General features: G+C 39.5%; 1 protein-coding gene across 1 annotated transcript in view; it reads left to right on the forward strand.

Moving 5' to 3' along the window:
• Positions 1–437: 437 nt before the first annotated feature.
• The window catches only part of cacna1eb (calcium channel, voltage-dependent, R type, alpha 1E subunit b), a 78,291-nt gene continuing 56,252 nt past the window's right edge, over positions 438–22,476 (forward strand). The window contains exons 1-4 of the mRNA XM_037682180.1: positions 438–850; positions 6,124–6,387; positions 11,964–12,069; positions 13,584–13,723. Of these exons, the coding sequence (XP_037538108.1) occupies positions 438–850; positions 6,124–6,387; positions 11,964–12,069; positions 13,584–13,723 (923 nt within the window). The remainder of the gene's footprint in view (positions 851–6,123; positions 6,388–11,963; positions 12,070–13,583; positions 13,724–22,476) is intronic.

Genomic DNA, 22,476 nt, shown 5'->3' on the forward strand with positions numbered 1-22,476 from the left:
AACACACCAAGCACTAATGGTACAAAACAATACGCCAAACAACAGCAGCACGAACATGAGTCTGTGTGAGCAGATAAAGATGAACAAACACAGCAGTGTGAAATAAATCAGCAGCCTGAGATCAGCAGCATGAATAGTCAGCAGCACATATCGACAATCAATTGATATTACAGTGATTTTTTTCCAGTGATAATCCTGGTGACTCATGAGTCTAACAGCTTCAGGGTAGAAGCTGTTCCTCAGCCTAGTGGTTCTACACTTTATGCTCCTCAACCTCCTGCCTGAGGGGAGCAGGGCAAAAAGTGTGTGTGCTGGTTGAGTGGGGTCCTTCGTGATGCAGGTGGCTCTCTTCCTGCATCTGGAGGATGCTTTATCGTCTACTTTTTTGTTTATTTGCAGAGTTTTAGTGGAAGTGCCACCCCCTGACCACATCAGACATGCTCACCAGTTCAAACCAGTCCCTTTTCCTCACACCCCCTCACCACTCCCCGCCCACCTGTGGTCGTCGTGGAGAGACACACGTCCAGTCCTCTCTGTCTTTGCCCGAGCCTGAGGAGTGGAAGAGGTCCCATCCCAGCCCCCGTCCGGGCTTGGCTCAAGGAGTCCGCTCCTGCTCCCTGCAGGTCCCTCATGCCGTCCCAGAGAGCCTGGGCCTCCCCCCACGAGCGGCCAGCTTTGACGTCCCCTACAGCCAGGACGACGGCTCATCCGACCAGGGCTCGGGGTCTCAGAGCCCCCACGTCATGATGAGGCGGCGTGGCGGCGGGCTCTTGGAGCAGAAAGACATCATCATGGCCCACCAGGCTCATAAAATACAGAGCACGCCACAAGCCCGCAGGAAGGAGTGGGAGTGAGTATAAAAGATTCTGATTCAAAGGGTTTCTTTTTAAACTGTGCGTGTAAAGATGATGAATCTCCACGGAGGAGGATGAAAGACCCAGAGATCACATTTATTGGATTGACAGTTGAACCTGAGAATCTGTAAGTCTCAGGGAGGCCTCGAGGTTGACAAACACATGGAGGTGCAGAGAAACTCAAGCATGAGCAGATTTAGACGAGGCTTGGGACAGAAAAGCTTCTTTATGACAGTTTGTTTCTGAAAAGCCAAGCAAGTGAGCAAGTGTGAATAATAACAAGGCTGTTGAACTGGAAACACAATGCAGGCCAGTGCTAATGCTAATAATTACATCTGGGACTCCTGCTGCGATGTGTCAAACTGTCTGTCAGTGACATCCAGGAGCGGCAGCTGTGTGATTACCCAATTCCTTAAAGAAGAATAGGTCTCCTTTTTTTATTACATGAATGGGTTAAATTTGGCTCAAGCGACTATTAAATAGTTGTTTTTTTTAGCCCATAGTTTTGGTTGTGGACATCTTTTCTGCTGCCACAGCTGGCACTCAAAGGTGCTTTTAGAAATTCACACCAGCTGCTTGATAAACACCTGCCGGCTGCTGCAGGGGGGCACAGTGGAGTGTTTCAGGGTGGAGATCAGATCAGCACGTGATCAAGTGGATACATTTATGAATCAAATTAATTCTAATAATGCTTTTATCCCCTCTGTGTGACACATAAGAAAACAAATTTTATCATGTAATGAAGATTTTCAGCCAGCTTACTTGTGAAAACAAACATTTCTGTGATGATTAAATAATTTATGACATCATCTTAGATTCAGCTACACAAAAATTGACACTTAACTAACAATTTTGTTGACTCTAAAGCAAAAATAATTCTATTTTACGTAAACAGCCGTTGCGTAAAAGACAAAATTTTACATTAAAATCTGGATTTAAACTCAGAAACTGGTTTCAGTGGTGAAATGAAACTGGAACTGAGTACTGGACCTAAACTGGGGATGGGACCAGAACCAGTAATCTTCCATGTCCAGCTGAATATGCCAGTAAGGCAAAAGCAAATTTTGTGATAGTCAAAAGAGTTTGATTACATTTTTTCCAAAGCAGTCAAGATATTTATAGACAACTGATTAGACTGTTTGTTGTCTGCAGTTTTTACTCCAGTTTATAATTTGTGTGTTAATGAGACCATTTAAACACATTTTGATGGATTTGCTTAATTAAAAATGTTGCAGCGTAAAATTAGGAATTATATATCCATTTTAATTGTTTAAGAAAAAACAGACTGTCTTTCTCCTGAGTTCAGTAGCAGCTGTTTTAATAATTTCAGTCATATTTTATTGGCGTTACACAGAATTTATTCTCAAACAGTGTTTGACTTCACTCACTTCCAGCTCAGATATAACAAAAGAGGCCCAAACCATAATCCTCCCTCCGCTATTATGAACATATCACACTCAAATGTTCTTTTTTTTTACTAAACATAAAACTTTCCTTTTAAAACCAGAAAGCCAAGTTTTGGACTCAAACATTTTCACGCAAACTTCCAAACTACAGCTGTTCATGAAAACTTTTTTTTTTTTTTTACATCGAAACCTTGAAAAAATCCTGTTTTTTTTTGTTAATGCAGTTAGTTAATAAACATTTACATGAAATGATGAGAGAAAAGCTGATTAGACCTCGTCAGTTTTATTCTCCTTGTTGTTAAAGTGATGATTATCGTATGACAACCGCTGCAAAGGTTAACGTTTTATCTATGTTTCCCATTATTACCCCATCGTCTCAGCTTTTTATTGAATATTCATGATGACTCTCCTACCCGATGAACATCAACCACACTTTACTGGGTTTTCAAAAATGTCCTTTATTTGGCGAACTCACTCACAGACTCACTGGACTCAATTATTTTTTAGGGCTAACACTGTATTTTTTAATAGACCATGTTTTATGTCACATTTAGGCCAAACCATTAGAGAACTCAAAACTGTTCACAAATGTCAGTTTGTCAAAATGTGCTTCACAGAGAGCAGTAAACTGATAAACCTTGTCGTTACAGTTTTGCCAAACCAACTTTCACCCCTTCCATTATGTGACAGCAACATTATGGTTTACTAAAATCACATGTCATGTTGTGTACTGAACATTGTTTACTGTGAACTTATGAACTCTGGATTGTCTACCTCTCACTTGAATGTGAAGAGGTGCTTCATCAGCGCAACCTCCAACCTAACAGCCCTCCCACCATCCTCCTCCTCCTTTGTTCTCTCTTTTGTCATTCCCATTTATTCTCCTTTCCCTCCCTTTATTTCCATTTTGTTTGTGTTATGACATACCTTTTTGATTTTTTCTCCATCTTTTTCCTCATATTCATACATCCCATTTTAAACCATTCTTATAAGTGCAGATATAAACAGTAGCGAGCTAAAAAGTCATAAAACTGACCCACTGAGTGGAGCGTAGAGAATATTTGGGTCTTACTGTACATGCATTGTGTGCATTTGTCCATTAGGGGATGCTAAACAACCAAAGTAGAGGATATTTGTGCACTTCACCAGCAGAGTTTGGATGTTGCTGAGCTTTTCTTTAAAATATCAAAAGGCTTTTAACCCACAGTGATGAGTAACTTGGCACGTTTGCAGAATTCACTGCAGAATGTGAGCTTGTTTCTTTAATCCCCTCACAAAATTGTCTTTGATATTATTGCATCGCTGTTTTATTTCTGAACCCAATTTATTTACTGTACAAATTTGGACTGAAACCATAAACACAAGATAAATAAGTTTCAGCCCAAACTGGCCGAGAGCTGCTAAATCAGTGGCGATATAAGACGATGTAATAGTCGAATCAAACTGACATAACTCTGAACATAGAATGTCTGTTGCTAGGGAACAGAGAGAAAAATAAAATGCTAAAACCACTCCAGTCAATGTTAGGTGAAAGCCTGTCTGCAATTATATAAATGCCCTTCAGAGCTCTGGCACCAAGTGCCATTAACGTTTTAGCTCTCAGTGCATGTCACCTGCAGCCACACTTCATCAACCTTCCTATAAGCTGTCTAAGATGTGATGGTTGTTGTCCTTTGTGGTTCTAGATGCGCTGCGAACCTACTGCACTTCCCATTTCCCACCTGTTTCTGTGGATTTGGTTTTGTTCAGCTGCTGGTTTCATCTTGAAGTTTGCTTAGGCCCAGGCAGAATTGATAAAAAAGCTTTTCTCCTCTCATACGCTGCTATTTTTACACTCCTGCGAGCAAGAGCAGAACAAAAGCCAAACGGTCTTAACCAGCAAGCTGCACCTGGTCATCTGCATAGTGTTTGAGAGCATCAGTGTGGCAGTGGTGCCGCGCACAAGTCTGTCCGTTTCCTCCCTCAAGATGTCCAGTGACCCTGACTGTGGAGGTGTGTGTGTGTGTTGGGAGATTTCTGTAGGAAGAGGTTGCTCTATTGTGCAACATGGTTTTTGTTGGCAGAAATGAAAAGAATGAAGCAGGAATTCAAGAGCGCCATGTCGCTATGGAAACAACAGCAAAAGGAGAGCAGGAGACACAAGCACAGAGAGGGATTATGTGTTTGTAGAGAGGGACAAATATTTTTGTTGGGCAGCGTAGGGTTTTTGTAATGATTGTTTTTAAGCTAAAAAATGTGTCAGTGTCCTTTCAGTTTATATTTTTCATGTTTTACTGATTGTGATCATTTTAGCCTTTTGCTGCCGTCCTGCTTTGCATGATGCAACACGCCCTCCTGCTTCATGCAGATTAAAAATGAGCAGGCGACGAGAATCTCTGGAGCTTAGTTAGAAACTTATTCATAGATCATGTTAAATCTTTTTTTTTTCTTTTCTCCCCTTGATCTGGACTTGTTTGCTAAGTGTGATTTTGTCACTTTCTCTCTCGCCTCAGTTTTGCAGTCCCTCTCTGGTTACCTGTCTGCACACAGACATGTCTGTCAGTCAGCAGCACAACCTGTATTTTTATGGGTTTTCAGGAGGGGCTGATTGAATTTAATTGCAACAAGCTGCAGCATTGGGCTCGCTCGGTTGGGTGATCTCATGTCTGTGGGGGCTGAAGTGGTCATCTTCAGGGAAGCGTTGGGGAGGGGAGCAGCAGATGGAGTGAGAGTGCTCAGTTTGCTTAATGAGGTCTCACTTTAGGGCAGCGAGTGTGAAGAAGAGACCCTGCTTTCCTCTGCTTTGCCTCCAAAAAGGGAGCAGCCCATAAGATCTATTTCATGTTCTATTTTTACCCCTGACTTTTATTCCAATATTAGCACGATGCCCCAGTTTTTAAGAGGTTTTATTTGCACAAATCTGCCTCTGTTAATAAAGATATCAAATGAGCAAAATATTTCAACAAATCTTATTTTTGTTTTTGTTTCATGTGCATTATCTCCCATTTGGTTTTATTTGGATTTCACACTTTTTTTTTTCTTTTTGCCACAGCACCCACAATCACCTTTACATAATTGTATTTGTATTTTTTAAGCACTTACCCACACAGCCTGCTGTATATAGCAGTTTTTATCGGGGATGTGTTTTTCTTTTCTTTTTTTCCATCCTCAACAAACTCTAATTGCCATGGTAACGAAATGCACGTCCCTCCTCTTTAGCGTCTTTCATTCAGATGAATTTTGAAATGTCCACGAAGTAGCGCTGTGGGAGGAGACTTGGACGGTGCGCTCGGCTCCTGGCTCATGATTTACCTGCAGGTGAAAAAAGTGTTTTCAGTCCTTTGAAGCCTTTTTTTCATGGAGGTGCTAGTTTAGATGCGTTGAGCGGACTGTAGTTCACACTGCGCCTTCGCTAAGTTTACCAGAGAAGATGCGTAAAGTTTTGGAAGGTTTCCCTCGGAGCTCTCCATCTGATGAGCGCGTGCTGGAGTCTGATCAGCCCTGAGCACAGCGAGCTTGGAACCACAAGGAGCAAACTGTGGATTTTTTTTTTCTTTTTGCACCCCCTTTCTGAACTGTCCGAGTTTATGAGAGGCGCGCACATTTAAAGTTATCCAGTACTGCGCGCGGAGCACGGTTAAACAGTTTTGTCTTAAGCCTTCACTTCTTATCGGGTGAATGAAAGATCTTCCTGACATAAACATAATTATTTTCTTCCTTTTGTGGATATAAAGTGAGAGGATTTTTTTTTCAACTTTTGGAGGAATTTAGCGCACGAAAAGCAGACGCACTGGACTCAAGGTGGATGTCTTTTGGTTGTTGTTGTTGTTATTGTTGTCGTTGTAAAACCACTCTAAGTCAGTCACCTCCTTGTCTCTTTGTAGAATGGCTCGGTTTGGAGACGAGTGCGCTCCCACCACGGTGGACCCCGGGGACGGGGACGTGGAGCGCGGTGGAGACGGACAGGACGCGGCTTCCGCCGGGCTCACGGCTTCCATGAAGCAAGCCAAGGCGCAGCGGGCCCGGACCATGGCTCTGTACAACCCGGTCCCCCACCGGCAGAACTGCCTCACCGTCAACAGGTCGCTCTTTATCTTTGCTGAGGACAACGTCATCAGGAAATACGCCAGGAAAATCATCGAGTGGCCATATCCTTTACTGTCAAAGTGTTGGTTTGAATGGAGCGTGTGCAACTTCAGCACCATGGACAGCGACATGAGACGACTTCTCTGTCAGTGTTTGAAGTACTGTACTATTTACATCTCTAGTTTTTCTTTTGATCTCTCCAAAGCTGTGCTCCACACCTCCTTATACACACTAAAAACTGCTGGGTTAAGTTGATAACTCCATTCATTCAACCTTTATTTATACAGGTTAGTCCCATTGAGCCTCGGAGACTGAGTTACCAGAGAGACCTGAGTTGGGTTAAAGCTGTTAAGTTTGATTGGTTTGACCAAATATTGGGTCAGAAAGTTTGATCCAGTGGTTGTAGGTCATTCTTCACAGCGCACAGTTTCAAACCAGAAGTTGACCCTCTGCTTGAATATGTCAAAGTAAGGCAAATGTTTCAGCGGGTTGTTCACAGCAAGTACCTAATAAAGGCAGATTTGTGGTTGTTCTTTTCAAACTCAACTATTTAGTAGACCCTAGTTCATCCAACTTAAATCAGGCTTTGGTGAGAATCTGTAACCCAGTACTGGGTCAAACTGATAACCTAACCCTGTTCAGTTAAAACTACCCAGGGTTGGCTCAGTATTTGACCCAGTTAGTTACAGATTGGGTTGTTTTTAACCCAGCAGCTTTTACTGCTCTTTTTTTTTTTTTTGGTAACTTCCTTACTGGTCCTTGTTTCTGAAGGCAGCAGAGAGCAAGCATGTGGTGATCATTAGAAGCAGTTCTGCTCACTGTGGGGGTGGCATGTAGGCACATCGCTGCTGCCTTAGTGCTCACTGGAATATGAACCTGGCCATGAGTAGGTGTCGGTTCAAATTCACCAGGCAGCACTTTTCTCTGGTTCTCAGCTGTAGTGCTGGCAAACGTTATCTCTCTCCAGAACTTTATGGAACTTATAGAGGCTATCTGGTCCAGTAGCATCAACATTCACAGCTCTGTACACAAATAGACAGAAGATGTTCACTAGTTGTTGAATTTTTTTTTGCATAATTGCTCAAATTTGTCTCAGTTTAAATGTTTTGGACAGCATCATCAGTTCTGCTGTACCTCCCCACTCTCATTCTGCCTTTACACCCCCTCAAATGCACCGTGCCAGTCTCCCACTGTTACCTAACCACATGCTCTCTGCGAGTGTGTGGGAGTAGGACTAGTGGTCAACACTAGCTGGCCACTGGTGGTGCGGTGATGTGACTGTGGGTATCACAGAGGCTGAGGTATGTGGGAAGAGAGCTGGCCCGGATCGTAATGCGGTGGATCAGGACTGTGAACACAGCACGTGTCAGAGTGTTGACTGCAGCAAGACTGATGGTGGCCAAATTCTGAGACTGTAGGTGCAAAAACAAATTCTTGTGAATTTTTCTACAAACTACCAGCACTGGTTGGTGCACACTTCTAGTTGAGCACCACAACAAGTTGATGATATGCAATTTGTTTTAAAAGGATATTATTTTGGCCAAAGTGAGCCAGATTTTCATCATGTGCTCCAACATTAGTTGCTTCATTCCAGTCTTCTTAAATGTCATCTCAATAATATATTTTAGACATGATTTAATTACTCCATTCATCTCAAATATGCATTCTTGTGTTTTTTTACTTGTTTATATTTATTAACACTTGAACATGAAGAGTCTCTAAAGCAGGGTTCATAATCTATTAACTGTCAAGGAAAACATTTTAAAACTTTGACAAGTTACTTATATTGATTACAGAATACATATAACATTTACACAGTATAATTATATATATATATATATATATATATATATATATATATATATGTTATTTTATTGTGATTGGCGTTTTGGGCAGTTGCTGCATGACATAAATTGTTTGAGATGTTGGATTTTTTTAGATATCGACTGAAGGACTTTTCCCACTCTTATTGTGTTTACACTGTACCATGTATGAGGCGGATCAATGGATGTTGAATATATGTCGCAATCCTGCAGTGATTTAGTTGTTACTCAGCCAGTGGCATTTCTCCACTGAAGTTCAATCAATGAGTAAAAATCCTATTTTTTAAAGAAAGACCGAAATGTCAGATGATCAGAAACAGTGAGTTGATGTAAATTGAAAATACAAATATATGAATCTGACTAAATAACGGACAGGATAAATATATTTAAAAAGGATATTAACTAGAGTAAGATGTACAGTAAGTGAAGTTTATTACATTTTTCACAGATAAGATCACAGTACTTCACAATAAAAATCAAACCAATTAGGGACAAGGATTTATTTAAAAATAAATAAACACATTATTGTATAAAACATTAAAAATGGGTATATGTGTAAGCTGATACCTGGTAATGTGTTTGGAATTATACACAAACCTTATTGAATGAGTGCAACTGTTGTCAGGTTGTGTTTAAAGGACCCAATGTGCAAATTTAACATTGGAGGAAAAACTCAACTTTCATAAGAAAAGCAAAAAGGCTGATGATGCAGCAAATAAAATTACAAGTGAAACATGAAGCAGGAGGAACAGGAAGCCTGTTCAAAACAAACTAAGGCTACGTTCACACTGCAGGCAAATGCAGCCCAAACCAAAATGTTTCCACAGCCACCTCTTCCAGCTCTTCTGGGAGGACTCCAAGGCATTTCCAGGCCAATAGTCTCTCAGCGTGTCCTGGGTCTCCTCCCAGTCGGACATGCCCGAAGCACCTCCCTGGGGAGCATCCTTACCAGGTGCCCAAACCATCTCAACTGCCTCCTCTCGATGTGGAGGAGCAGCTGTTCTACTCAGAGTCTCTCCTGGATAACTGAACTTCTCACCCCATCTCTAAGGGAGAGTGCAGCTGCCCTGTGGAGGAAACTCATTTCAATCGCCTGTATCCACGATCTCATTCTTTCAGTCAGTACCCAGAGCTTGTGACAATAGGTGAGGGTAGGAATGTAGACTGACTGGTAAACAGAGAGCTTTGCCTCACAGTTCAGCTTCCTCTTCACCACAACGGACAGAGTCCGCAATACTGCAGATGCTGCATCAATCCGTCTGTCAATCTCACGCTCCATTCTTCCCTCACTTGTGAACAAAACCTAGAGATACTTGAACTCCTCCACTGGAGGCAGAACCTCACCCTCGACTCAAAGAGAACAATTCACCCTTTTCTGACTGAGGACCATGGCCTCAGATTTGGAGGTGCTGATTCTCATGCCAGCTGCTTCACACTCGGCTGTGAACCGCTCCACTGAGAGCTGGAGATCACGGCACGATGATGCCAACAGGACCACATCATCTGCAAAGAGCAGAGATGGAACCCTGAGGCCACCGAACCGTAAACCCTCCGCCTCCTGACTGCACCGAGAAATTCTGTCCATAAAAGTTCTGAACAGAATCTGTGACAATGGTGGTTTTTGTAATTTATTGTATTCGAACGTGGTCATCATATTATATTGTATATCAGATTAATATTCATCTTGGTTGGTTTTCCTGTGCAAATGGGCTCAAATGTACACAGTGATATGCATGCTGACAGGTGAGTGTCAACAGTGTGAGCAAAATTTATGACGTACTTCCAATTTTATCTTCTTTCAACCACTTTTAATGGCAACATTGTGGTCAAAGTGAGTCATTTTGTCCCAGCAGGCCCCATTTCTGCACTCCTCTGTGAGTCAGTGACCCTGATTCATTCAAGTCAGGAAAATTAATAACGAGGAGTGCGTTCCTCATGGGAGCTCAGTGGACTGAATGTCACAAATGTTGGGCTGATATTGTCACATAAGAATACCACTTTATACACGTGTTAAATGTTTAAAGCCGATGTCTACAAGTGTAAATTAATATTACAAAAAACACACTGAAAGCTTTATTTTTAAATGTTTTACTTATAGAAAACTTGAAGTTAAAAAATTGTGGAATATGAGTGTGATACACTCCACAAACGCAAACACACAAATGAGATCTGCAGAAAGTGTCATTTAGGAAACAAGGCAAGAATCACTCAAGAGTTTACTTTGGTTTGATTTTTCTTTGATACTATTGAAATGTTTGAGTATTACAGCTGTTCATTAAAAAAAAATAATCAAATTTTAAGTTTTCTCTGAGTCAAAAACTTAGATACTTAATGAGCTGAACCAAATTCTGTGGAGCACATAAAAGAGCTGTAATTCTCACAAATTATTAAAGGACCAAAATAAATCAAGCTGACAAATGGAAAAAAAAAAAAAATATAAATATATAAATAAAACTGGAGGAGCAAGGACCAAAGAGGTCTGCCAAAAAAAAAGAAGAGATAATCAGAAAATATCCAACAAATGTGCTCATTATGGTCAAAATAAGGCAAGAAGAAAGCAGAATGAAACACACACTACCAAAATAAAACAGGAATTAAGGATAGAACTGAATCGAATAAATACAACTCGATAATTCAAAGTATAACCCTTCAAAACAAGATCATCAAAGTAATCAAAAGCTAAACTAAACCCAAGAATAAAACACAAAGAACAACAAAAACTAACTAAACCAAACTTATCCTGATGCATGCTAAACCAAACTTAGAAACCACAAACTATAAAAGGTTGGTAGTTTGAAACTGGTCTTCCTGCTCACAGAAGTTTTGGGCAAGACGCCAACATCCTCACCTATTGTTGGGAACGATCAAGCTTCACTCACTTTTAGGTAAAAAACTAACATTTGGTCATATTGCACCAGTGATTTTTCATGTTGAATTTCTGCATCTTTTTCATTGTAAAACATTTAAAAGAACTGAGCGAGTGAATGGAAAATGAACGAATGAACATGGATTTTACAAAGTTGTTCATTTGAGCCTTTTTACTTATTTTTAGAACTGCAAATGCACAAGTTTCTTTACATTAAAATGCCGAAAGTTATACCAAATATACAAGTGGACCAAAGTTTACTTACTGATCTCCATTTTAAAAACACTGATGCATTTACCCTTATTGTATTTTATGTACAAACTATAAAGCCACATCTCCTTTTTAAATTCAGACAGGCTAAACTTATGTAGCAGTTCTAACCAAAACTTTTCTTTTCTACTGAACACACCCACACACTCCATGCTGAGACACTGCAGCACAAGTACAAATCCTGTTTGGTCTGCTGTTTTGTCAGCTGGCTGGCGGTGAAAAGAACCTGAAGAGATGTTTTGCTGTGACTCTGTGCGCTTACACCATCAGGCCAAGGTGACTTCACCGCACACTCATTCCCTCCCTAACTCTTCTCCTCATGAAAAGCACTTTTAAAAGCATGTTGCCATGGATACTGCAATCTCTCTAAGAGATTGCTTTCAGTACCAGAAAATATGAACCATGTCATGATTTGCCTGTCAGTTATTCATCCATTAGATGATTTTCCTCTGCACCACTTTTTGTAAATGTTTGTTTCCATAATCTATAACTTCTGATGGTGAGTTGGGGATTTAAAGCTACAGAATGAAATGAGCGTTTCTCTTACCCAACATGATGCAGTTATAATATCACGTTAGCTTTAGTGAAGCTCCATCCTCCAGTTCTGGTTGTTTTCTACACACGTTGTTTTTGTGTCTTTTGGATGTGCAACAACTTCCCTTGACCTCATGATCTTTACACCGTTTGAGTACATGATCCTGGCCACCATCACCGCTAACTGTGTTGTCCTGGCCTTGGAGCAGCACCTCCCCGGAGAAGATAAGACCCCCATGGCAAAGAGACTGGTGAGAGCAAGGTCCCTGTTCTTTGGCAGGGTTTCCACTTGTAGACGCATGAGGGGGTGGAGATCAAATGTGAAGAAGTTGAGGGGGTTTATGGTGCTCTAATTTGTTTGTTTGTTTACAGAAGCACATTGTAAATAATTTCTAAAACAAATAAGAGCTTTCTTTTAGTTAAAAATACAAAGAAAAGCTTTTAAAGTGCTGCACTCAGAGTGCCTCAAAACTGGAAATCCATACATCCATCATCTTTTACCTGCTTCTTCCACTTTGGGTCACACGGGTCACTGGTGCCCATGTCCAGCAGTCACAGTGCGAGAGGCAGGGGACACCCTGGACAGGTCTCAGTCCATCACAGAGACACATGGAGACAAACAACCATTCACTCTCTCACTCACACCTAGGGACTATTTAGTCACACCAGTCAGTCTAACATGCATGTTTTTGGTCTGTGAAACTGGAGTACCTGGAGAAGACCCATGCATGCACGGAGAGAACATGCAAACCCCACCCAGAAAGGCCCCCGGCCGGGATATGAACCGGTGACCTTCTCGCTGAGAGGCAGCAGCTCTACCAACTGAGCCACCGTGCTGCCCAAAACTGGAAATCCAAACTTTAAATTGTATGTCACCTGCATACAATTTAACAGAACTTTGCAAAAATAAAGAACAAAAAACATTTGCTCTTTATTTTTTGCAAAGTTTTGTTAAATTGTACAAGTGACAATTATAGACACCAATCTGTTTTTGTCTTGAACTTTTTTGAATATAGACAAAATAAATTTTAACAGCCACTGAGCATCACAGAGGACAGAAATCATTTGAAAATGCACAAAAAGTCCCGTAATTTATGAGATAAAACTAAATAAAAACTAACCTTTTCCTGCTTTTAGCTAAAGTTTTTTGACTTTTAGCTGTATAGTTTTATTCCATTTAGCTTTAACAACTCATTCACAGTTTACTTTTGAGCAAACTCTCATGACCTGTCTAATGTGTTGAACCCACATGCAGGAAGGCAACAAGGAACTCCAAAGGTAAAAGTAATATAAGAGTTTATTTTAAATAAACAAAATAAAATGCTGGTGGGGCAGCAAACTTACTTTTCAGGAGTAGACGAGACATGGAGTGAGTCAGGACATGGAAGCCTTTACAGACAATCCACAGACAAGAAGCAAGGACACAGAATATGTAGAGGCACTGATGAGGAAGAAAGACAAACATCTGGGGTGATTAGGACAAACATCTGGGGTGATTAGGACAAACATCTGGGGTGATTAGGATTAAGGACAGGTGTGACAGGAACAGAACACAAGGAAGAGAAAACACTGTGGAGTGCAGGAGGACACAAAACAGAGAAAACCAAACTTCAGCAGGATGGTTCACAGCATTCACACTGAAGTTTTACAGAAAATGCCATTTCACTTCTTATATTAGTTTTGTTGAAACATTTCTCGTGAAAGGATATGCTGTACGTTCTGTGCTTTCAAATGTACTTGCTGACTTTTGTCATTTCTCCCACAGGAGAAGACAGAGCCGTATTTTATCGGTATATTCTGCTTCGAGGCGGGGATCAAGCTTGTGGCTCTTGGGTTTGTTTTCCATAAAGGAGCCTATCTGAGGAACGGCTGGAACGTCATGGACTTCATCGTCGTCCTCAGCGGGTGAGTTACACCACATGTTTTTGTCTTGATCTGTTTCCATCGAAGCAGCAAACCTTTGTTTCAAATGTTTGCCTGTTATATGATAAATTTACCAATAAATTAAGTTTTTAAAGGAGAAAAGTTAGCTACAAGTTTTAATTTAAAGACCCTTTAAAAGCAATGCAGCCGATATACCATACCATTTTATTTATAGAGCACTTAAAACAGTGACAAGGCCAACCAAAGTGTTGGTTATACAAAGTATATGATATATGGTTTGAAAAAGGTGGACAACCCTGGATTACATTAAAACCATGAAGGCTCACGCCTGTGACGTGCTTGTCCTACAAATACAAAAAGTGGAAGAAAATATCCATCCATCCATCCATTATCTTTACCCGTTTATTCCATTTTGGGTCACGGGGGTCGCTGGTGCCCATGTCCAGCAATCACTGTGCGAGGGGCGGGGTACACCCTGAATGGGTCGCAAGTCCATCACAGGGACACATAGAGACAAACGAGACAAACAAACATTCACTCTCTCACTCACACCTAGGGACAATTTTAGAGTTACCAATCAGCCTAACATGCATGTTTTTGGACTGTGGGAGGAAACCGGAGTACCCGGAGAAAATCCACGCATGCACGGAGAGAACATGCAAACTCCACCCAGAAAGGCCCCTGGACCGGGGTTTGAACCAAGGACCTGCTCGCTGAGAGGCAGCAGCTCTACCAGTTGCGCCACCGTGCATCCCTGGAAGAAAACATATTAATAGTAAATAAATTTGAATAATACACGTGATTTTTTTGTCACATAACTGGTATTTTGTTTTGAACATGGCACAGCCAAAGAGAACCAGGAAGTGACATCAAAGGGGAGCTCCCTGGTCTTTGTTTGTTGAAGCAATATAAATAATTTTTAACTCTGACTCTTCTTCGTCTCTCTTTGATAGTGACTCAAAATAATCTAAAGAAACATCAGATTCTTTGCTTCTATTTCTGTTGTTAACCAGTGTAACCACTGCTCTGCTTTTATACAGGCGTTCCTCTTTCATCACTTCCTGTTACTGCACATGCAGCTCAACAACTGTTCATCTTAGGGTTGTCAAAAGTTTTTTTTTTTTTGCAATATGTTGTTCATGATATCTTTCCAAAAATGCATTCATATTTATTACAAAAATCTGATGTCACAGGCACTTGAAGCCTCTGTTAGTCCTTATTTCTTTTGGTTAGCTCTTAATAGAAAAGGGAACTTCTCTGTTGAAATATTTAACTTTCACTTCTTGGCAGTTGTCTCATATATATATAATTTTCATTATAGACTTTTTACTTATTTGTTGTATTCTGAGACAAATTGTTGGTTGTCAAAAATAGACTGAAAACAAATCCACCTTTCTCAGAAACTTCATAAATAAATGGCTACACTTGAATATGTTAAAAATAAAACCCAAAGGATGACATTCATGTGGTGATTTGATTTATACTGGAACAAGTTTATGACTTTGTTTGGGACAATACATTATTTTTTCATTTGGACGTTGTTGCATTGAATCAGAATGATCTGAATAAAAACCCTGAAAATATTTAATTCTGCTTCTCGGACAGTTGAGGGTTGTTGAGAGCACACCAGGGTATGTGTAACAGATGCCATAAACAATTACCAAATTATTTTCTCCATACAGTAAATTATTCCCGTTAACAAATTTATGTCATCGGAGCAATTTCTGGGACAAATGAAAAGGATTAAATTGTATAAGAATCGTGAGTGACTCACTGCCCTTTCAAGTCAAATTAATCCATAATAATACAATAATAATACTTAATTACAGCAATTTTGAGATATGAACAGAAATAAAAAATTGTTCTTTTTTGTTGTTAGATATCTAATAATAAAAAAAAACAATGATGACATTCATATTGGTTTTCCTAATCACTATTTTATGATTTGTAAATAGTCACATTTATTCCAGTTTATTATTTAATGAGTACTTATCAAATCAAACATTTGAGTAAATATACTTCAATTTGAGTTTATGTTACTGTAACATAAAAATATTAGTGTTATGTCATGCATGTATGCAGTTCAGCATTGAATAAACTCCACATGAAGTTCAACGTTTTAGTAAATTTTCCAAAATTGATCACAAAGTGTTTAATTTTTTTTTCAAAAACTAGCCCGACGTCATCAAAACCCTTTTTAATCACATCAACCATATTTAGATAACAAGAACTCAAGCAACAGATATTAGGAAGCCTCGTTGTTTATAAGGGTCTAATCAAAAATAAAAATGTACTTTAACATCTTGTCTCCTTTACCTCAAATCTTCAGTGTCAAAGTTAGAAAAGTGGCATTTGGAGGCAACTTTAAATACCAGACTGGGTTAGTTTAAGTGTGCACGTGTGTGTGTGTGTGTTTGGAAGTATGTCAAACTTCACAACGAAATGCAAACTTTACTGAAGTATGTGAGTCGGAAGGGTTTTAAATTAATACCCAGCTACTGATTCTCCAATTAATTTTGACAAAACTCATTTTTAGTTTACCAGACTGGAGCCGGTGAAGCAAAAGATTAATTTCAGACACCGATTGTCAACTTGTGTCGGTGCATTCATGCACGTGCTGCTGCTTGTGTTAGCGTTTATCAATATTTTTCATATGTGTGCTCGCACTGCTGTTGAACAGCCTCAAATGCAAACATGCTGCGTCCTTGATAAGCCTCATTGTTGACCTTAAGCATATGGTTTCTTGTAGATGTATTTTTTTTACATGCACAAGACAATATGACATAAACACACAGAAGGAATAGTGTTTGCATGGCACAATGAGGCTTTGGGGTCTGTGAAAGGTGGGTGGATAAGTGGATTGGCATGTGTGTCTGAAACTCGCTCTGGTTCGCCCCCAGGACCTCTGTGAATTAAACGGGAATGCATCCGTTTTTGCAAAAAGCATAGAGAGCAGATGGATGGAGAAGAAAGGACAAGAAAAATGGAAAGACAAACATGATGAGAGTGTTAATTTGTTCCGTGCAGGACTGGTTTTGGTGAATTACTGGTGCAGGAGTGATCGGTTTTCACCACTGCTGTGCTGTTCATGGTGCAGCATCCAACAGGCAGGGAAAATGCTGTTGGCGTGTCGACATCTTATTTCAATCTGACTCCCACATTCTTCTTTTTCTTCAGTTCTTCTCATTTTTCTGCCCTTCCATCTTCCTTTCTCTGTCTCTTACATAAAAGAGACATTGCGTTTGTTCAGCGGCTGGCTTATTGACAGATTTGCAGCAAGGTTTTCATTGTTGAAGTCTTCAGTTTTAATTCTCTGTTCTGAACAGTTCCTTTTTGATTTCATTTAAAGGCTTGTTTTGTCTAAGAAACTGCATCATTTGTCCAAGAGTAACCTTGTTTTTGAAAAGCCCAAGATTTAGAAGGTTTTATCTACTTGTTGTGAGTTGAAAACTTTTTATCCTTGCACGGAGAAGCACCAATACATATTTTACAAAACTGCACTCAAACACACCAGGCTTCAGTGTGCTCCAGAAAAGATTCAATGAGCAGCAACTGAAGTCATTTTTGAACGTATTTTCCCATTAAATTACTCCAATGGAAGTGAGAGTTTCTGTTACTAGTGTGCCAGTTCAACAAACTATAAGTATTTCTGAAAACAGAAATATAATTAGAACTATTATAACTATATGTTTTATCACTTTAAGACCAATAGAGTGAGTTGTGTATCTGTTTCGTGGAGTATTTTACTGGCAGAACCAAATACACTTAGCTATACCCAACTGGAAAATACCTTTGGCCTATAAGTCACATTTTTTTGCATAATTTACCTGCCCTGCGACTTATAGGCTGAAGTGATGTATTTATGGATTTTTTCCCCATATTTATAAACCAATTTTTGGCTGAGATATACCCATTTTCATTCATTCTAACTGAAAAAAAAAAAATGAGCAGTACCATTTTCAGCCACTTGATGGCAGCAGAGTAGTAGTAGCAGTAAGGCATGTCATTGTTTCATGTAATAGATAAACGTGGTTATAATGACAAATTCAAAAAATTTCAATACAAAAACAACTGGACTTTATTTATTATACTTTATACTTTTTTGTTTTGTCTTGAACTTTTTTGAATTTACCATGTCCTGGATGACTGAGAATCTTCACCAGCTATTAATGACACAATCGGCTTGCCTTAGTCCCATCACCTTCGTTCTGCTCGCTGCTTGGAGCAAGTCAAACCAGCTGCACCGCCCTGGGGAAATGCAGCTAATTTGACCATTAAAGTGCATTTATTAAGTAAAAGTTCAACTGAGACACACCTTTACTATAATTTCGAGCAAACAAATAATTGTTTTTAAGTGTAAATCTTGTTAAATTCTTGTTAAAGTCCTCCTGTGCACGCCCCAGCGGCCGCCATTTGGCAGCCCATCGATTTTTGGCACAACACCAGCCCACATTTCCAGGTTGTCAGCGGTGACGTGTAACAAACGTGACGCGTCAGCGGTGATGCAAATAGATGTGATTGTACAGCGAAGCAACATATTTATGGATTTTTCCACTTTTTTTTAGAAATATTTGGACCGATGCGACTTACAGTATAGGGTGGTGCGACAGGTACAGCAGAAAATATGGTAATATTATATAGATTTAAAAAAAGTGTACGAATAAGGCTACAATTAAGAGAATGTGTTCATGTTTAGGATTTTTTTTCTTAAACTAAACAACATTTCAGTTAAAATATATAGCCATTATCTTTAGTTATTCAACTACCCAAGTAATGCCAATGTCAAGTCCTTCAAATTTGCATACTTGTATTTATTGGAAATGTATCCACGTGTTGTTTGGGGGCAGCTGTGGCTGAGCGGTTAGAGCAGTCGTCCTCCAATGCGAGAGTTTGGGGTTCGAATTCACCAGCAGTCACATGCTGAAGTGTCCATGGGCAAGACACTGAACCCCTCATAGCCTCTGATGTGTGTCCCATCAGTGTATGGATATGATCTTAAGCTCCGATTAGTCTCATTAGAATGATTTGTTCAATTATCTTTGTATAGATCTAGTAGAGTGCTGTATGAACGGGTAAATGAGGCACAGATTGTATTGTAAAGCGCTTTGAGTATCTTGAAATAAGATAGAAAGGTGCCATATAAGTACAGTCCATTTACCATTTGTTCTGCTGACCAACATTCAAAATGTTCTTTCATTAATCCTGTTCTAGTCTCACCAGGTTCATCTATCTCAAGGCTTGATTTACAGGTTTGGATGCTGAACTAAATTACAAAACCTTACAAAACAACCAATATAGTTTCATAGACTGTTATTATTATTTTTTTTTAGTTCTGCTGGTCTTTTTTTTTTCTTTGCAGCACACAGTTTTGTTTACAGTAGTTGCTGTTTTTGTTATTTTTAAATAAAAACATTTAATAAATCATTATTTTAAGGCAGTGTTGTTGCTGACAAGTTAAAAAACGTCCGTGGTTAGAACCCGGTTCCACAGCTGACTAAACTCACCACTGTTGATCAGATTTGACTAATTATTGCATCTTTACTTGACTCTATAAGTGATGTTGCTGTGAATAGGTCGACTTCTGGAGAGTGCTACCCTGAGCTAATCTGAAGGATGAGGTGTTTTTGTAATTTCTATAGCCTGAAAAGTTCAGCTCCTGACTTCTAGCTGAAACCATGTACAGTATGAAAGACACAAAGTCGTCACTCGTCAGCATACTTTTTGCAGCTCACAGATCTTCCATGTTAGAGTCGTGGCTGGATTTGGTAACAGACGACCTGATTTCCTGCCACCTATCTGACACTTTTTATTTTTTTGCCATCACATATGCTGCTCCCCCTTTTCCTCACTCAATCACTCAATGCCTCAAACACACACTCTCTGACTCTAGTGGCCCAGTACAAGTAAGTCAGACTTAAAAGAAAGCACACGTGTCGCAGAGGACAGATGGGAATCAAATCGAGGCCACTGGGCCAGCGCTGGCGGCATTCATTCCATTTCATATTAATGAATTGTTAGAAGCAAATCAACTGGGACAAAGTGCTCAATTAAAACCCTTAATCTGACAGAGGAGTGTGTAGCAAAAATGACCTCAGCTGTAACAATCTACCCCAAAATCCAATTTGTATCAGTGGGATTGCTAAAATGGTCGATTATGTCCCGCGGCAAACATACTGACACAGGTGGACTTGATGCTTTGATTAGCAGTGAAACGGCTCCCTAATGGCTTACGTGCGTGTTTGTGTGTGAATGTGTGGGTACCCTGAGGTAGCAGATAGAGGCTGCTGCCAGTGAACTCACTGCCCTCCTGTTGGTAGATTATTTTTGATCACTCCCTCATCAAACGTAATGATGCTGAACCCAGTTACGATCTCCTGCGAGTCCGTGCATGTGTGTGTGTGTGTGTTGACCTAAGGTTTCCTTGCTGTCCTTGTCGTAGATTGTGACACTCGGCTAAAATTGTTGCTGTTCAGACAGGATGAATAAAACAGTTGGGAGGGAGCTGGGAGTGATTCATTGGCCATCTGGCAGTGAGAAAAGTCATACATGCATGAGTGAATTAACTAATTACAGAATTCAAAATACTGTTCTTAACTCACCATCTATGATCTGTTCATCTGCAACAGATCTGTTCATCATGGGCAACTTCATATCCAACAACATGTTAGCTGTCGGTTGTTAACTTTTGTGAACAGATACATTTCAGTTTACCTTCCTGCTTATTCTGCCCTGTTCTTTCTTCACGATCGACAGATATCAGTCAGTCGTCCCACTGATGGAGTTACTGTACTATAATCACAGTACTGAGACATAATGACTAAAAACTGTGTTTACTGAACCACATCGATTATTTAATGTTTGATTTTGTAGCTCTTATTGTTTTTTCCCCCTCTCAAGAACCACAAGTAACATTTTACACAAAATTCATATGAAATACAGCACCCACAGAGCTAGTAAAAACGTAATTGGTACCTTTACTTGGTACCAAATTATTCAGGCGTAATTGATTCCGAACAGCATAGTCCTTCTACATAACGGAGCTATTTTGGCACCAAATGTTTGCATGTTCATGCTTAACTCATTTGTAAAGCCACAAACTGTTTAAAGTGGAAAGGAAGACACGTGTAAATTAATTATTTTACAATTAATCTTCGTGTTATTTATTATTCCTGGACAATTTGACGCTGTTGATAATCATTTTCAGACATTTCCTTTTACCACACAACTAACTTTATTCAATCAAAATACAGTTTACAACATTTACATTAAACTTTTTGTAAACTGGTTGTTAGAAATCACTTTGGAAGATGGCAGGTATTATAAATAAATAAATATTGTGGGCTGTGCTAAGCCAGACTGTTGACCAGGAAACAAACCAATTTAGGTAATCCATTTTGTGCTAAAACCAGTTGAAAATTGAGCAAATGCATTATTTTACTTCTTTGCACTTGTCCAAGTGAAAATTTGAGCTTGATGCTACCAGAGTTTATTTAGACTGTCATCAAAACTTGGTCCATGAGAAGGTGCTGACTTATCGCTGCACTTCAGGTTGACCAGACAGGATAGCTCTTGTTAATGATCTGGCAAGTCTTGCATGAATTCCCCTGCACTGTAGTGAAATCGGGCCACTTTCACACACCTGTTCCTTATTCTCCAGTGCGCCTGAATTCTCAGCGAAATACAGACAGAAAAGGAAAGTGATGCGCAGGGAGAGGCATAGGAGGTAGGATGCGATGCATAACGTTAGCTGTGGAAATGTTGGTGTTCACTGCATTTAGTAGATGCAGATGAGACTTCTGCTTATGTATGATGATGATGATGTTCTCATGTTGACAAATTACATTTTGATATATTTGGAATATTGATAAAGTGGGAAACAAAAAAACAGTGTGAGAAAAGTTGAAAGCTATAACTGTTCTCACTCATTCACATGGAAATAAATGTAAATTGAACTCCTTTTCCATATAAACTTAATTTTATTGAATATCTCTTTTCTACTGTGGTCCTAAGGTGTAAATGAACAACATAAAAATAAAAAATAAAAAAAACAGAATTACATTTGAAAAAAACCCACAACAAACACAACATTTGAAAAAAACAGAATTACATTTGAAAAACCAGAATTACATTAAGCCAAAGTGGAAGTGGCCGAAATCACACTTGGAAACAAATGGAATCACATTAGAAAAAACTGAAATTATATAATTTTTGAATGATTCTGTTTTTTTCAACTATAATTCTGTTTTTTCTAATGTGATTCCATTTTTTTTCATGTGATTCCGTTTTGTCAAATGTGATTTCATTTTTCGTGTATTTTTTTTTCTCAAATGTGATTCTGTTTTTTCAAATGTAATTCTATTTTTTCAAATGTAATTCTGTTTTTTCAAATGTAGTTCTGTTTTTTCACATGTTGTTCATTTACACCTCAGGGCCACCGTAAGTTTCAGATGGTCACAACTGAACACAGCAGAGTCAGACTGTTGCTGGTAATGCATGGGTTGATTTGTATCAGACTTGTTTTAAAACAATTAATACGCTGATGCTTTGTGTTAACGGTAATTCAGCTGTGCATCACCATCTGCACAGGCGTGCTGAGATGGCGAGTAGGTTGATGCTGCTGATTGCTGTAATGTTTTGGTGGTGCTCTTCATGTAGGTGGAGGTGTGTGGGTGAGGCTGCATTCTGTGTATGCCATGAAATCAATCTCTCCGGAGCCAGTTTGGTACAATTCTGTGCAAAAGTGCTTCTCAGTAAGAGCCGATGGAGAACAGATA

The sequence above is a fragment of the Nematolebias whitei genome, chromosome 9, assembly GCF_014905685.2.
Source record: "Nematolebias whitei isolate Nwh7 chromosome 9, NemWhi1, whole genome shotgun sequence".
NCBI classification, from domain to species: Eukaryota; Metazoa; Chordata; class Actinopteri; order Cyprinodontiformes; family Rivulidae; genus Nematolebias; species Nematolebias whitei.